Source organism: Telmatherina bonti, assembly GCF_933228915.1.
Source record: "Telmatherina bonti genome assembly, chromosome: 10".
Lineage (NCBI taxonomy): Eukaryota > Metazoa > Chordata > Actinopteri > Atheriniformes > Telmatherinidae > Telmatherina > Telmatherina bonti.
Window position 1 is genome coordinate 8,031,061 of NC_136628.1, and position 17,598 is coordinate 8,048,658.

The 17,598-nt window shown below is 39.9% G+C and overlaps 2 protein-coding genes across 2 annotated transcripts in view; one reads left to right on the forward strand and one right to left on the reverse strand.

Moving 5' to 3' along the window:
• The window catches only part of arhgef12b (Rho guanine nucleotide exchange factor (GEF) 12b), a 74,553-nt gene extending 67,873 nt beyond the window's left edge, over window positions 1-6,680 (reverse strand). The window contains 1 exon segment of the mRNA XM_079247974.1: window positions 6,307-6,680. Coding sequence (XP_079104100.1) covers window positions 6,307-6,335 — 29 coding nt within the window. The 5' untranslated portion in view covers window positions 6,336-6,680.
• Window positions 6,681-14,855: 8,175 nt separating this feature from the next.
• The window catches only part of emsy (EMSY transcriptional repressor, BRCA2 interacting), a 38,678-nt gene continuing 35,935 nt past the window's right edge, over window positions 14,856-17,598 (forward strand). The window contains exon 1 of the mRNA XM_079248127.1: window positions 14,856-14,978. Within this exon, the coding sequence (XP_079104253.1) occupies window positions 14,976-14,978 (3 nt within the window). The 5' untranslated portion in view covers window positions 14,856-14,975. The remainder of the gene's footprint in view (window positions 14,979-17,598) is intronic.

The following is a 17,598-nucleotide window of genomic DNA, read 5'->3' on the forward strand; positions in this document are numbered from 1 at the left end:
CAGATGATCCGGCACGTTTCCGCCTGCAGGCATCTGTGCTGGGAGAAACATGTTCGGCCCTTTGAGGGCGACGGAGACAGAAAAACACGCCACATCCGGACGCTGAAACATCCCAAAAGTTTGTAGAAACCGAGCAGGCAGCTCAAAAGAAAAAGACTTGAACAACGTCCAAAATGTGACCTAACCGCCGCTGGAGTTGGCACTGCATGTAACCCGGCAACAAGTCAGTGTTTTTATAACACAAGTCTGAGTAAATCACCAGATTCTGGTCAGTTTGGTGTTTAGTAACATCTATGTAAGCTATTCACAGATTTACAGCGACACACGTGTCTCATCGCAGGAGAAAAAACTCATAATAACACAAAAACATGCATGAATAAATGAAATTATAGTCGTTGAATTCAGTTAACTCATTTTTATTAAAGATATTTGTACTTTATGTCTCATGATAAAAACATGGAGAATCAGCCAATCACATGGCAGCATGTCGTCACGATGAGGAAGACCTGCTGAAGGTCAAACTGAGCATCAGAAAGAGGAAGAAAGGAGGTTGTTGGTCTGAATATTTACTGGGATGTTCACACACAACCATCTCCAGCGTTTCCACAGGAGGTCTGAAGAAGAGAAAACATCCAGCTGATGATGTCAGAGCTCGGTCAGACTGGTTGGAGGTGATGAAATGACAACGGGAAGTCAAATGAGCACTGGTTAAGCTGGGATTTAAACTGGGATTTAAACCGCTCCTTCATCTGTGCTTGGTTCAGCTGCGTTGAAGGGCTCTGTCTATTTCCTGGTGTTGCAGCACCACAGCTGCTTACAGTAGAGCCGCGGCGCCTAAAGTACGTCCCCGAGGGACACAGTCCTGCAGGTTTTCCATGTATCACTGCTCCAACACAAATCAGTCATTGTGCAAAACTTCATACGCTGTTGGATCCATTCAATGTGAGCAATGTGCGTTGGAGCAGGGATACATTGAAAACCTGCAGGACGACTTGAGCCGGTACGGGACAGATCATCAGGTTGGTACGTCGGGATCTCAGAGCGTGTTTTACCGCAGGACACCGTCGTCTGCGCCAACCCGCCACAGGCTGACCGGGCGGGTCAGGCGTCAGGCGGACACCAGGCTGACCGGGCGGGTCAGGCGTCAGGCGGATACCAGGCTGACCGGGCGGGTCAGGCGTCAGGCGGATACCAGGCTGACCGGGCGGGTCAGGCGTCAGGCGGACACCAGGCTGACCGGGCGGGTCAGGCGTCAGGCGGATACCAGGCTGACCGGGCGGGTCAGGCGTCAGGCGGACACCAGGCTGACCGGGCGGGTCAGGCGTCAGGCGGACACCAGGCTGACCGGGCGGGTCAGGCGTCAGGCGGATACCAGGCTGACCGGGCGGGTCAGGCGTCAGGCGGACACCAGGCTGACCGGGCGGGTCAGGCGTCAGGCGGATACCAGGCTGACCGGGCGGGTCAGGCGTCAGGCGGATACCAGGCTGACCGGGCGGGTCAGGCGTCAGGCGGACACCAGGCTGACCGGGCGGGTCAGGCGGACACCAGGCTGACCGGGCGGGTCAGGCGGACACCAGGCTGACCGGGCGGGTCAGGCGTCAGGCGGACACCAGGCTGACCGGGCGGGTCAGGCGTCAGGCGGACACCAGGCTGACCGGGCGGGTCAGGCGGACACCAGGCTGACCGGGCGGGTCAGGCGGACACCAGGCTGACCGGGCGGGTCAGGCGTCAGGCGGACACCAGGCTGACCGGGCAGGTCAGGCGTCAGGCGGACACCAGGCTGACCGGGCAGGTCAGGCGTCAGGCGGACACCAGGCTGACCGGGCGGGTCAGGCGTCAGGCGGACACCAGGCTGACCGGGCGGGTCAGGCGTCAGGCGGACACCAGGCTGACCGGGCGGGTCAGGCGTCAGGCGGACACCAGGCTGACCGGGCGGGTCAGGCGTCAGGCGGACACCAGGCTGACCGGGCGGGTCAGGCGGACACCAGGCTGACCGGGCGGGTCAGGCGGACACCAGGCTGACCGGGCGGGTCAGGCGTCAGGCGGACACCAGGCTGACCGGGCGGGTCAGGCGTCAGGCGGACACCAGGCTGACCGGGCGGGTCAGGCGTCAGGCGGATACGTCAGGCTGAGCGTCTGTCCCGCCAGACAGCAGGCAGGAGCTGCTCCGTCCAGCCACAGACACGTCGCTGTCATTTATCTGTTTCTGTTAGCAGGATTCTGCACATGCTGCAGAAGGAGACGTCTGCAAAACTTTATCGTTTAAAGACAGAGTCGGGGTGGAGATGTGGGAGCTGTGAACGTCACATTTCTGACTGAAGTTGGGAGTTTTGCCTCGTGCATCTCAGAAAACGCGATGAAATGTCACATTGCGATGCGGGGTATTTAAAGGTATATTTTATACGATATGCTTTTGTCCCGATTCGATTCGATTCTGATTTTTTTGGGTGCCGATTCGATTTAAATCGCGATTCTCTCAATTCTTCCATATTGCTGATTTTGGTAGAATAAAAACAAAATAAAAAGTATAAAACTTTTTTTTGCTCATTATTTTTCTTGATTTCTATTAGCAAAAAACAACACAGTAGGCAGACCATCATTCTGCTGCTATAACGCCCACGAAGACAAGTAAAAAGATCAATAAAAACAATAAAAATGACAAAAAATTTATACTGGATTATTTTTATTTATTTGTAAAAAAATATATCTTTTTTTTTTTTTTATAAAAAAAATTATTTTAAAATTGTGAAGATTAAAATCCAGATTTTCGATTTTTCCATTTGATTTTCCCACTCTTTATATTTTATATCAAATTTTTATTTTTAGTTCTTTTTTAAAAGAAACCCAACATAAATTTCATAGCATACAGACAAACATTAGAACAAATATTAATAAATAAATATAAATAGCTGAAAAAATGGATTTCTAGGGAGATTTTAAATAGATTTCAATAAATAAATAAATAAATAAATGGGAAAAAAAAAACAAAGAAAACCTAAAGGATGGAAGGAGATTTCATCCTGCTATCACAGGCTAACTGCATCACCTGACAGTCTAAAACTTAAACATTTTTCTTTTATTCTAGTGAAAATGATGGTCAGACGCTGAGGGTGAAGGTCTTCCAGCTGCAGGGGAAACGGAGTCATGATCTTTATGTGGAACGTATGATGCAGGTGGAAAGAAAAGCTTTCTTTTAAAGAGCAACAGAGCGACGATCAGCTGCAGGCTGAAGGTCAAGAAATGAAATGACTGTTGGACTTTCTGAGACGTCACGTGTGTCTTTGTTTTGGTGTTTCCTCTCAGGAGATATTTTATTTAACCTGGAGCCTGACATGCAGGACGGCGGTCTGGATGCCAAACTGAGGCCATCTTCTATAGGAAACTCCTGATTACTGAGAGAACAAATAGATGGAATCTGACTGACAGTCAAGCATTCATGTTTCTGTAACGATTAACTTCACTTTGCTCCAAACAGAAAGAGAGAGACGTCTCAGCTGGAGGCCAAACATGCGGCTTCTGATCTGGTTTTAAACACGGTCAGTTCCAACACGTCGGGACGCTGTGTTAAAATTTAATCAAAGGAACCTCATCAACTCATATTTTCTTCCCAGAAGGTGATAAACATCATTTCAGATGATGAAAAATGATGAAAAAATGTATTATTTGATGGACAATATGAGCTGATTGTGAATCCGATGCAGCAACACGTCTGTAAAAACTAGTTCCAGGATGATGCATCATGTAGCGTCTCCTCTTCTTTCAACATCTGTATGTAAACACCTGGGACATGAGGAGACCAGTAGCTGGAGTTTTAGCTTTCCCAGCTGCTCTACTGGATCTTTTTGCTGGATTTCTGTTTCCATGATGCTCCAGATGTTTTGTACTGGTGAAACTAGACTGAAGCAGACCAGTTCTCCTGTTCCACCATGCTGCTGTGATGATTAAGAAGTGATTTCTGTTCCTATGTAAGTATTTATCATAATCATATTTTCCAAGCTTTAACTGACAGGAGCAACTTTTATCAGCTTATTCTGAATGAAAAGAAGAATTTAGTGAAAGATGAGACTGATGGATGAAAGTAGGAAGAGACTATTGTATTAGTTATTTTACTCTTTAACTGCATAAAAATACAAAATTGATTTGAGGATAGAAAATAAAGTACATTTTTGGTGGTGAGAGAAAAGGTTACTGACCATTTGCCACTTAAAATATTCATTTCAGCAGTTATATTTAATCATATTTTCTATTTGTACATCCGATTTATTTCCAGTAGAACATAAACAACATACAGGATGATGTTTAGCATCGTGTCGCTTCTCCTCTTCTTTTAACAAACGTTTAATAAAAGTGAGGAGAGCAGCTGCTGGAATTTTAGGAGAGGAAAGACGTCCCAGTCTGGTCTGATGCAGGATTCCAGCTGCTCTACTGGATTTCTGCTTCCATGATGCTCCAGATGTTTTGTACTGGTGAAACTGGACTGCAGCAGACCAGTTCTCCTGTTCCACCATGCTGCTGTGATGATGCAGGATGTGGTCCAGCATGGTGGAAGGTCTTCCCTGAAGGAGACGTTGTCTGGATGGGAGCAGATGTTCCAGCATTGATGGAGCTTCCCAGATGTGGAAGCTGCCCACGCCATCGGCACTAATGCAACCCCATCCCATCAGAGATGCAGGCCGATAACCAGCTGGATGCTCCCTCTCCTCTTTAGTCCGCAGGACACGCCGTCCATGCTGTCCACAAACTATTCCACATCTTCATCCAGGTTTCCACTCAGAACATTTTAAATGAGCTTTGGTCCAGAGAAGACGGCGTGTTTCTGGATCCTCTTCACATATGATGTGTGGATTTCAGGGTGAACTGTGTTCATTGGAAGCTTTTCTGAGTCCATGAAGTGATCCAGTCGAGAATCATGTCTGGTTTTAATGAAATGAAATGAAAAATACTTTATTAATCCCCAAAGGGAAATTCAATATTGTAGTACAGGAGTCACCAACTCCGGTCCTCGAGGGCTACCATCCTGCAGGTTTTATTGTTTTCCAGGTACAACACACCTGACCCAAACGAATGGCTCATTAACAGGCAGGTGCAGAAGATGACAACAAGTTCTTGGAGAACCTTTTCACTTGGATCAAATGTGTTGTACAAAGGAAACACTGAAACCTGCAGGATGGTACCCCTCGAGGACCGGAGTTGGTGACCCCGTTGTAGTATATAATAATAATTAACTAGAGGAGGTCTTGTTCCGGAGGCTGATGGCTGCTGGCAGGAATGATCTTCTGTATCTTTCAGTCTTGCATCGGACCTGAAGAAGCCTCTCACTGAACACACTTTGTTGTTTAATGCAGCATCCAGTCTTGTCCCATGCGCACAGAGATTCCTTCAGGTTCTTGTAATCTTTTGTCATTATTAAACACTGCCGATGTCGTGATCTTCTGAGTCTGAGGAACATTTTTCTGAAATTGTTTCACCATATTTAGATCCAGTTTGTCTCAAATTGATGAATCTCCGTCCATCTGAGAGACTCTGCCTCTCTGAAATGCTCCTTTTATACCCAGTTAAGTCACTGATCTGACTAACCAGTTAACCTGGTTAGCTGTGAAATGTTGTTACTTTAACAGCCTTTTGTTGCTCCTGTTGCTGCATCAGATTCACCATCAGCTCATGTTAAATGTCTCAGTTTCATCCTCTGATGTTTGTTCATCTGGTCATAAAATATGAGATTTCTAAATCGTTGCATTTTAGTTTTGTTCACATCTTAAACAGTGTCCAAACTTTATTTAAATTAAAAAAAATCAGGCAAACCTAAATGTTTTAACAGGCTGTTATGGAGCCTGAAGTCACGTGACTTTACTGAAACATTTAATGGTATTTATAGTGCTTTAATAGTTTCTGAACAAAAATATGATCATTTTTACTTCCTTAAGAAGAACATGAAGAGCTTGAAGACATTCCAGCCTCATGCTGTTACAACTCAATGTGATTTAGTTATAAAATAATCATTTTTAATATGAGAAATATTTGATTAAGTAATTGCAGGAAAATGCCCCCTGCTGGATCTTCTGGTGTGTGAGGTGTGTGTGTGTGTGTGGAGGCGAGGGGGTCAACCATAACCCCTTCATATAGATCTCTACAACCCTTTTTTTAATCAGGCAGTTTTTCCTTTAAAGTCTTGGGATTTTAGACTGGAAGAATTTGGAGTAAAAGTTGATCAGGCAGTAAATTTTCTGAAATAACCCTTAAACACATCTCAAACAGGTCGAACCGAGGTTATGTGAATCCAGAAATAAAAGCAAGTGTGTGTCCTACCTGTCAGTGAGCGACTGTGTGCCACTCATTGGGAGTTTCGGAGGATTTCAGCCAAATAAGATCAGAATAAGGTGAAAGCAGCTGGTTTATCTGGTCTCCGTGGGGTCCCACCTCATCCCAGAGTCGCGACAAGTCGTGATATCCAGCATGAAACTTTTTACAATCCCGTCATTCCCAAAGAAACCAGCATTTTGTGTGAAACCCGAACAAAAGTGTGTCAGCAAACAGGCGCTGCTGGCATCAGGAAAACACACATCTGGAAACTTTCTTCATCTTTCATGTTCAAAATGAGAAAATCTCATTTTTCCTCAGGAAATACTTCCATGATGAGCCTCCGGTCTATTCCTGGTGTCCGGAGGGGGAAAAAAACGACGTCAAACTTTGGCTGTGGAGACAAAATGAACTTTATCCTGAGATTTCCGCTAAGTGTGCACGCTGGTGTGCACGCGCTGCGCTTTCTGCTGGATCCTCCGGCTGATAGCTTCACTTTAATGTCCCCTAATCTGCCCAGGCAGCTTTGATTGTTCCTCCTCTACGTGATGCAAATGGAAAAAGGAAATGCTTGTCGCCCCCTCCCCAAAACAGCGAAAAGCGGAGAAAAGCCCACCTTCCATCCTGCTGCGTTCAGGAGCTCCTCGGAGTTTTCTAAACTGTTGCAGGAGGAGCTCGGGAAGTGCTCGTTTTGTTATTTTCTGATTGGTAGCATGCATTTAAAACATGGCGGTGTGAAATTAAAAGTGTGCCATTTAAATTTGACCATAAAAATAACATATTAATGGTTGAGATTTTATTAAATAATTAACTAATCATTACGACTAAAGTGCTCTTCTCGTGTCATAAGTAAAGCATTTTATCTTCCACGAATATTTTTTCAGCAGTATGTTTGTACATATATATATATATATATATATATATATATATATATATATATATATATATATATATATATATATATATATGTGTGTGTGTGTGTGTGTGTGTGTGTGTGTGTGTGTGTGTGTGTGAGACAGAATGAGAGGGCTAAGATCCTGGAACTTCCAGATCCAGACAGATAAAATGGTGGTGACCAACCAAGCGGACATAGTGATGATGGATAAGCAGCAGAGGAAAGCCGTAGGGATCGATGTATCCATCCCCAATGATGGAAATATCAGGAAAAAGGAGAAACTGGAGAAGTACCAAGGCCTCAAGGAAGAACTGGAGAAGGCCTGGAGGGTGAAAGAAACAGTGGTGCTCATAGTGATGGGAGCAATGGGGGCCGTGTCCCCCACACTGGAGAAGTGGCTCCAACAGATACCTGGTGAAACATCAGACATCTCCGTCCAGAAGAGGTCAGTTCAAGGAACAGCAAAGATGATGGACTTGTTTGGTATCATATTAATCCTGAATTAGAAGGTTTTTATCCTGCCTTCCCACTTTAACTGCACTTTCATCGACCTAAAGGTGTGATTTTCAATTTCAAGTACAAAAAGAAAGAACTCTTTGGCTCATGCTGTTAGTTTTTAGTCATTTCAGTCATGCTCAGTCTGTTCAGGAGCTTTCCTGTCTCTGTTCATGTTTCTGCAGTTCTTATTACCGTCTTGTCTCGTATCGTCTGATCATCAGGCTGGAACAGCTCTGACATCTTAGCTCATTTATTCAGGTTGTCATCTCATCCTGTTCCAGGACCAGGAACTCCTCTCAGCTGCCAGTGAGGAAGCCTTGAGTCAGCTTCGAACCACCATGTTAGACTGGGAAAAGAAACCAGAATCCCCAGTAAGCTGGGGGAGAACATGCAAACTTCCCACAGGCCTCCCAGTGCAGAGCTGAAACCAGGAAGAGACAACAAACCACCACAACGCTGCGAAAGCATCAACATGCTAATGATATGAACAAACTCCCTGCAAGCTTTACAGACCATGAATCATGTCTGAGTCATGGCGACTGATGGATGATAATTAGGGTGTGTGGAATAGACGCAGCTTGATGTGAGCCATGAAGCAGCATCACTGTCTAAGTTTTAGTGAATCTGTTTTGAACTGCTGTAGTTTAACTCCAAACATGCAGCTGAATGGAAAAGCATTGAGTTCAGGTAATTCCTGTCCTCTCTGCGGTGAATGTTGCATGATGGCAGTCTGGGTGTACGACTGTAAGGTGACTCATTTCTCCCTGGTTTTACGTCCTGAACATGCGTCATGAAGACGTGGAAACAGCACCCGATGCAGGACGGTTCAGAGGTTTTAAGAGCTTCAGCAGGTGATTATATGTCTGAGTCTGTGGAAAGATGCTGTCAGCATCACAAGATTATAACAATCGGAATGTTTTAGGATTAATTTCATCAATAATTGTCAGTAGCAAGCGAAACGACGTCCTACAGTCACAGGTTGCTGTTTCATTTTTTAACCCTTTAACATAAAAAAAAAAAAAAACATGGAAAAGAAGATTGTTCTTAATTTTCTTTTTGCTTTGAACAATAATATTGATTTAATATATTTGTCCTACAAATGCTTGAGAAAAGAGTTAATGATATAATAGCTGTAGCTAAATGGTGAAAACTGCAAACAGTGAGGAGAAAACAAACAATAATCTTTGGTTTCAGTCGCTGAGTCATCCAGCAAGTTTATTCCTCAGCAGCAGTTTTTCTGATTCTGATTCTGGATCTAGAGTTGGCTTGAGTAGATATATATGTATATATGTGTGTGTGTGTGTGTGTGTGTGTACATAAGTATGTATGTGGGTATGTATGTGCATATACGTGTTTGCATTTATCTCTTTCTCTTGTTTTCTCTGTTTTCTTTTCTGTTCTCTTTCTGTCCCTCTTCTGTCCTCTCCAGTCCGGTCCAGCAGCATAAACTCTGCAATACGAGCAATTATAGAAAACAAATAGAAAATAAAATAAGAATCCAGAAATACGAGGGGATCATTATATCCATAAAAGCTCCCCTTGGCAAAATAAATTTGCTCAGCAGAACATCAGTCTGCTTGCATAAATGCTGGACAAGATAAAAAAAAAAATAAAAAAAACCAATAACCTTTTGTTTTACATATACAAACCAAGCGGTAGAGATGACTCAGGCAGGACTACTCCACACATGTTGACAGGTTTGTTATAGAAACTGAAGATTTACTCTATACATGGCAGTTTATAGAGTTTATAACTAAAAAAATAAATTTGCATCTACTGTGACGGTCTGAGATTTCTCCAGATGATCACAGTAAAAGCAGAAAAAACGACTGTTTCTTTTGATTAAAAAGCTATAATAATATAAAAATAGCTAATATAACCGTTTTCCAAAATTTTACTATAAAGTTATTTATTTTCTCCTTTTTGTTTTTAAATTACATGATTGAAAAAAATAACTAAAGATAAATATTTTTAAAAAATTGTAATGCACTTCCAACAGCGTTGTGCTGTTATTTAATTTGACCAGTTTAAGTTAATTAGTTGTGTAATTAACAAGCTAGTGATAGTTTAAACTGTGGTTAACTAACAGGAGTCAGACTCCAGACGTCGCCAGTAAACATGTATTTATCGCTCCCTTATTGAAGTTATTACCTGTTTGTTCGCATGTAAAGATTTTTGCTAGATTTTAGATTTATCCTTTGGTTGTTGCTGTATTAGTTTGCCTGACTTTAATCACTGGTTGTAAACTTTACATTATTATATTAACTACATACATAATTTTTTTCTAAGATTAATAATGAGGTTAATTTAGTTGGAGTTTTACATCCATGTAAAACTCTCAGTAACAGCAGCGTTAATGCAGACAGCCTGGTCCTGCTGGATGAATCTACATGTGAGGAGTCTAAATAAATAAATAAGGAACATTTGATAGTATTAATGTGTATTTATTATTTTTCAGCGGATGTCAGAGCCGGGTGAACCTCCAGGATTCCTCTTCCTGATGCAGCTGCTGCAGTTTTCCAGTCTTTTCCATCTTGTGCGTCAACATGAAACATATAAATGTGTTGCTGCTCCAGTACGTCCAGTCACATCCTCAGAAAGCTTCCCAGTTCCTCCCAGCAGCTCCACGTTGCTGTGATTACCTTCTCAACCAGTCTGCACACATTCTCTATCTCTGTGAGACTGTATAATAAAGTTACACTGTAGAACTGTTTATGTTTGATTGAAAGTTGTGTTTTTTTAAGACCTGATAAACTGGATTAACCATAAAATATATCAGATTATCTTAATATTTTTGTTAATATTTTACAATGGTTTTCTGGCTAGAACAACAATGAACAGGGTTACGCGTGTATTTATTCAATTTACATATTGAAAAGTGAAATATAAATGATATTGTGATGTCCTCTGTAATTAATTAAAATCAGAAATATTAATCCCAAATCATGAATTAGAATAGATTAATTAGATACATTAATCCCAAATCCATATAGATCAGGTTGGCTTCATACAGGGGAGGCTTCTTTCAGACAACATGCGAAGACTTTTTCAGATCATGCACAGAGCAGGTTTCCTTCAGCATCCAGAAGTCGGCATATCCCTGGATGCTGAGAAAGCTTTTGACCGAATCGAGTGGACATTTTTATTTGAAACTCTTTCCAGATATGGTTTGGGTCCAAGGTGTTTACAATGACCTGGGATCTGCTCCCTTTGTCTGGAGACCAGAAGGCATGAGATATTTGGGAGTTAGAATTAAAGTACCCGTTTTAACGAAATATTTGAATTAAATGCTAAACCTTTATGAAGGAAGACCTAAAAAGATGGTCTGCTTTACCTTTATCCTTATGGGGTCGGGGAGAGATACTGAAGATGAATCTCCTTCCAAGATTGAACTTTTTATTGTCCTCTAGCCCTCTGTTTATTCAGAAGTCTTGGTTTGATCATATCAATAGAATGTTTTCTTCGTTTTTATGGAAGAATAAAAAACCTAGAATTAGTTGGAAAAAACTATCCCTACCCAGAGATAAAGGAGGTTTGGGAATTCCAGATGTTTATTTATATTATCTTGCTTTTAATGCCAAATATTCTTTAATTTGGGCCTATGAAAAGATAAGAGAAGGAGGGAGTTGGGATTGGCTTGAGGAATTCTTGGTAAAGGAGAAAAATAAATGTGTATCACTGTCTTCACTCTGGTACACCCCCACTCCACCCAAAAACATAAGCAATTATATTATTAAATTTTCTTGTGTTATAAGTAGAGAAATTCATTAAAAAAAATTTTTTTAAAAAGCTACCGCAAAATCATTTCTTCCATCCTCCCCAATGTGGTGTAACAGTGCCTTTAAAGCTGCAGGGACACCACTAAATAATATAGTTAGAAAACAGAGAAATTCTCCCCTTTGAAGAAGTAAGGAAAAGGCATAATTTAAGCATGAATAACTTATTACAGTATTTTCAGTTAAAGTCAGTTGTCTCCAAACTTCCCAAAGAATGCTTTGATTATAATTTTGAGATTGAAAAAAACTCTCAGACTTCTATCCTCAAATAGAAGCACAGTCTCAGGTGTATATATAAGCTATTGCTCCAGTCCTCTTCAAATCCAAATTTACAAACAGAGGCACAATGGGAATCTGATTTAGGGGTCCAACTCACATCCACAGAATGGGAAAATATTTGGCGTGATATTAAAATAATCTCTAAATCCGTTAGAGGAAGAATAATACAGCTAAAAATTCTTCATAGGGCCTACATTACTCCCTCCAAACTTAAAAAAATAGACCCAAGTATCTCAAATCTTTGTTGGCATAAATGTGGACAAGTAGGTAATCTATTTCATATCTTATGGCTCTGCCCAGCTATTAATCTGTTTTGGACAGAAGTCTGTAGGTTAACCTCAGTGCTTATTAGTGTAGATATAACTCCATGTCCGTCCTTATGTCTGTTGGGTCATAGGACCATAAAGTTTAAAACAAGACTAGAGAAGAAAACAGTGGGCTTAGCATTTCTGGCTGCCAAAAGAATAATTTTATTTCACTGGAAAATTCTCAAGGCAAAATGCTTCTCCATAGAAACATGGTTATCTGAATTTCTAAATCTTATAAGCATGGAAAGAACAACGGATATGCTAAATGATACTAAAACCAATTCTGAAACTATTTGGAAGCTGGTATGGGGACACATGGGATCACAAATGATGGTTTGATGAAAAGTAATTAATTATCTTTTTTATATATATATATATATATATATATATATATATATATACAAGGGAGGCAGTTTCCCAACATAGAGGGAATGTGTGTCCGGGTTTTTGATATGTAGTATACAAATTGCAATGTAGCTAAAAATTTAAAAAAAGAAAAAAAAAAAAAAAAAAAAGGAAAGAAGAAAAGAAAAAGGAAAATGAAGGAAAAGAGGAGAAAATGAAGACAAAAGAGAAAAAGGAAAAAGGGGGGAAAAAAGTTTAGCATGGGTAGGTAGATTTACATAAACGTTGGTATGTGTGATTATATTTTGTATACAGATTTAAACGCAGTTGGTGTGTGTATGTATAGGCTTTATAGATGTATGCAGCCATATGTATGCATAGATGTATGGAAGAATTGCATGTATATATATGTATGTAAGCAGGCATGGACATGCTTATCACCTGGCCTTTTGGGCTTCTGATACAGGCTTCTCTACTAAATACTTTAGCGTCAAATATGAGTATTGCTCCTTAATTAATAATCAATTAATGAACATTAGTTCACTGTTAATTCATCAATATGTTGACAAATTTGCCAGTTTAAATAGAGATACATTTAATTCCTTGCTACTGATTTTCTTCTCATTTTTATTAATGAAAGACACACTCAAAGAAGTTTATTTGTGTGAACAAGGATGTAAAAGCGCTTTGAGTGACAATTAATAAAGGTTTATTGTAGTTTTTTTGTTTTGTTGTTACTAAAGCAGCTGTTTATTTGATATAAAGCATTTCCTTAATATACCAGTGTCTTATCTTTATTAAATGTACTGCATTAATAGTGATATGAAAACCTTAATAATCTCTCCAAGTGCTTTTACATTCCCATGTTACTCAAGTCAACTTCTTTGAGTGTGCCTTGCTTTAAAGAAAAAATAAAAAAATAGCAGGGAATTCAATGATATATTTGTATCTAAACTGGCAAATTTGTTGACATATTGATGAATTAAGAACTAATGTTCATCAATTGATGATCAATTAGGGGTCAAGTAATCATATCATCAGTTCATGATGAGCAACAGGAATTTATGATAAAGTCTCTATAAATAAATACACCAGTTCATCATGAACATCAACATTACTTATAGTATATGATTTGAACATTATTGTAAAGTGTTACCGAACTTTTCTTTATGAGAGTTTATAGACGGCTGATGTTCTACTCTGTTCTGTTTATTTTGTAATTAGAGAGGTTTTTTTCTTATATTCTGTGCAGCCCTTGTAACTGGCCATCCACACAGGAATGAGTTTTCACCTGCAAACGTTCACAAAGCCAACAGAAACTATTTTCAGTGGACTTCTTGGCAGGTTTTAACCTGAAATGAGGTTTTTCTAGTGAAATTCTTCTCCTTCTCTCAGCTAATTTACTTGCTGCAGATCAAATTATTCACTTTCTGTGTTTTCTTTTTCTCTTCGCGACATCTTCATATGATTTACATTTCTACAAGCAGAGAAGAATTTAACAAAACACTCAACAAAGTGAACATCTAACAATGTCAGAGGGATTTAAAAGTGTTGCTGCTCTTCTTTGTTTCAGCTCCTCATTCAGTTGGTTCCTCAAGTAGAAAACAAAATGTTGTTAATAAAAATGTTTTTGATGAAGTTTAAATTAAGCTTATTTTTTAACATTAAAAAAACTGTTAAAAAAAAAATAGAACAAGAAAGAAAGAAATTACACTTAATAAAACAAAAAACATATATGAAACAAAATGAAAACTAAAGATAAACCATTTTAGACATTTAAACTTTACATTTTTTTACTGTTTTATTTCAATTGCATACTTCTATTTAACTTGATCCTTATTAACTTATAACCTCTATTTATTTGGAATATAAATTAACACCACAAAAATGGGACAGTGGAAGACTGGAGGAAGGCCAACTTCTGTCATCTTTGCCCCGACACCTGGTGGTTTCATGGTTAGGCGGAGAGACCCCATAGTGTCTCATACTGACAGAGAGGAGGGTCAGTAACGCATTGTGAAACTATTTTCTTCTGTATAAGCGTTGAATAACTATACATTTATATACAAACATGTCAAAAAGTAATTTTTAATGAGATGGTCACCTCACAAACTTGGCTACTGATGCCATGTAAGCAAAGGAGTAAATGGTGCTTATTGTGAGATGCAAGCCAAGTCACACAGGTGGTGTGACGTTGCGACCAAAAAGCCAGGTATCCTGTCAACTCCTAAGCTGCACTTCTTCAGAATAGAATAGAATAGAATAGAATAGAATAGAATAGAATATGGTATGGTATGGTACGGGATGGTAGTGACAGTAGTTCTCCTGTGGGTGGCAGCACCAGACCTGTAGAGAAAAAGCAGCACCTGTTGTCTTCACACGAAGAAGTAACCAATTCATCACAGGCTAGCTGCTGCTACTTAGCAGTCAACATAAACAGTGGTGCATCTCTGGTGATACTGGACGTTTTAATTGGTTTAATCTTATCTTTGCCATTCCAGTTTTACTGGAAAATTACTGAAACGTGAAGTCAACATGTTTGTTTGGACCAAGGCCTTGATGTCGCCGTGCTAACAAATGGTAAGAAATAGATTTGGCTTGAAGCTAACTGGCTAAGCTAAATCAGTCACTGGATTGTTTTTGTTTTCTCGTTATTAAAACGTTGTTCAATATGCCGTCCCAGGCTTTGCGTTTTACCCGTAGTCTGCTTTTTGTTGCTGCTGGATGTTTTCTGTCGCAGATTGGATCATAAAAGCACAGGATAAAGGAAGATTAAACAGAAAAATGCACTCCGTTTTCCGCAGAATTTCCTCCAGACATTGTTTACCTTTTTATTTATTTAGCTGTGCTTCATTATCTGCCACTGTTAGGTTAGATAAACACGGAAGCATTTGTTATGATTAGAGACCTTTCTTAATTTCTGGCTCCTGTTTGTTCTTTGAGCTCCATAAAAAGTCAGTTTTAGGCTTGTTGTTCACGGTCAGGAGGCCCAGAGGTGGCGGTGTTGCTCCTGCAGCCAATAACGGGTTAAACTTCGTGACATGCATGGTCATGTATGTCCAGAACATGTATAAAGTACTAGAAGTCAAGACTCAAGTAAAACTACAAGTACTCTATGAATGAAGTAACTTCCATAGAAGTTGAAGTGTTGTTGAAGTACCCCACTACTAGAAGTAAAAAAGTATTCAACATTTTTTGTACTAAAGTATTATAAATTTTTTAGTAGTTCATTGTGTTGTGTAGTTATTTAAGACAACATTAAACTTTATTAGGGTTGTGACAATATGCTTTTGTCCTGATTCGATTCCGATTTTTTTTTGGGTGCCGATGTGATTTACATTGCGATTCTCACAATTCTCAGATATTGCTGATTTTTGTATATTAAAACAAAAAAATGTATAAAAGTTTTTTTTTTGTGCGTCATTTTTCTTGATTTCAATCAGGAAAAAACAACACAGTAGCTAGATCATCATTCTGCTGCTATAATGCCCAAGAAGACAATAAAAACAATTTTTAAAAAATGACAAATTTATAGTGCATTCATTTTATTTGTTTGAAAAAAAAATTTTTTTTTAACAAAAAAACAAATCTATTTTAAAATTGTGAAGAAAAAAAAATCCAGATTTCCGATTTTTCGATTTGATTTTCCCACCCATAAACTTTGTATATCATATTGTTTATGATGTCAAACTTTTAGCCTGACAGTCAGAAATCCTTTTACTGGAGCAGTAGTACATGAACAGGAACATCCATGAAAAAAACACATATGTGTATTCATTCCCTCCATAGCTCTTTCCCTTCTTAAACCAGTAAGTATACTTTACTGCTTTCTACAGTGTTACAGTGTTGAATCCTCATCAGACATGTGAACGGCACTGTTTTTTTATCACCTAAACGCATGTTTGAGTTTGAGTTCCAGCACTCTCTGCGTTCGGTTTCCATGACGACAAAAAACGCGTCGTTTTAGAGCGTTTTTTTCTACTTGGAAATCCGTGTGACGTCCCGGTAGATAAGGTTCGGTGATTGGTTACATTCTACTGGTTAACAAGGGCATGTACAAATACATCAGGCGGGTGGAAAACGTGGGATAAAGTTATTTCCAACGATGGCTGGTGAGTTTACCAAAGAGAGACATCCTGCTGCATTCGTTGGTGTGGGTTGCTGTTTTCCACTTTGTTTTCAGGGTCTGATTCAGGTTCCAACATGTAGGGCTGTATGCTATGTGTTGACATTGTATTTTGTTTTTTTATTGAGTTCATATGAGCCTAATCCTTCTGTTTATGAGATGTTACAATGACGGTGAAAGCAGGTGCGGTGCGCGCTCCCGATGTAGTGCAGTGGCGGGAGGCGGGGCTTAATGCGGAAGAGTCTCAATCCACTCGTTTTGCCCGCAGGCTGATCTGACAGCCTATGGAGAGGGTCTGTCTGAGGTAAATAAAGCGATTTGTGACAATAACTCCATCAATCCCAGCCCTTCTGGGCTCAGAAATAAAAATAAATTAGCCTGAAATGCACATAATAGTTCTACTTTAAATGTTTTTTTTATGTGAAGACGTCTCTCTTCATGCATAACTTATGGCAACTAAAGGCAAGTTGGCTACTTATAAGCTAGTTCTTCTGTGAAAACTAAAGTAATTAGTATTGTTGATTCCCCTGCAGCGGATGGGAACACACACACACACACACACTTTTATATGGTTATGTCGCTTACTTATAAAGCACAAGGGACATATTATGTTGCTGCTAACTCACTAGAGGAAAGAGGTCCTACTCTTTTTATTTTAACTGGCATGAAACTGAAACGTATGTACAGAGATTGTCTATAGCGACACACATCTCACTCTAACAAGTATAATGGATTTTAACAAATTACCATTGTGTTTTTTGTTTTTTTGTGTTGTAACGAATAACGACGCAAGACAATAAAAATGTATCGAAGTGAAAGTATCATAATGATCCAAAATATGTAGTGGAGTAAAAGTGGAAGTAGGAGAAAAAAAGTAATACTTCAATAAAGTAGAAATACCACATTTTACTACTTAAGTACCGTAGTGAAGTAGTTCCACTTTGTTACTATACATCTATGGTTGTCGATGGGTTTTAGCGTGGTAATCAGTAGCTTTTGTTCCCCTTCTGGCGCTGATGAAAGAGACGGAGGAACAATAGGCAAAACACACTTTTAAACTGGCCTGAAAATGGC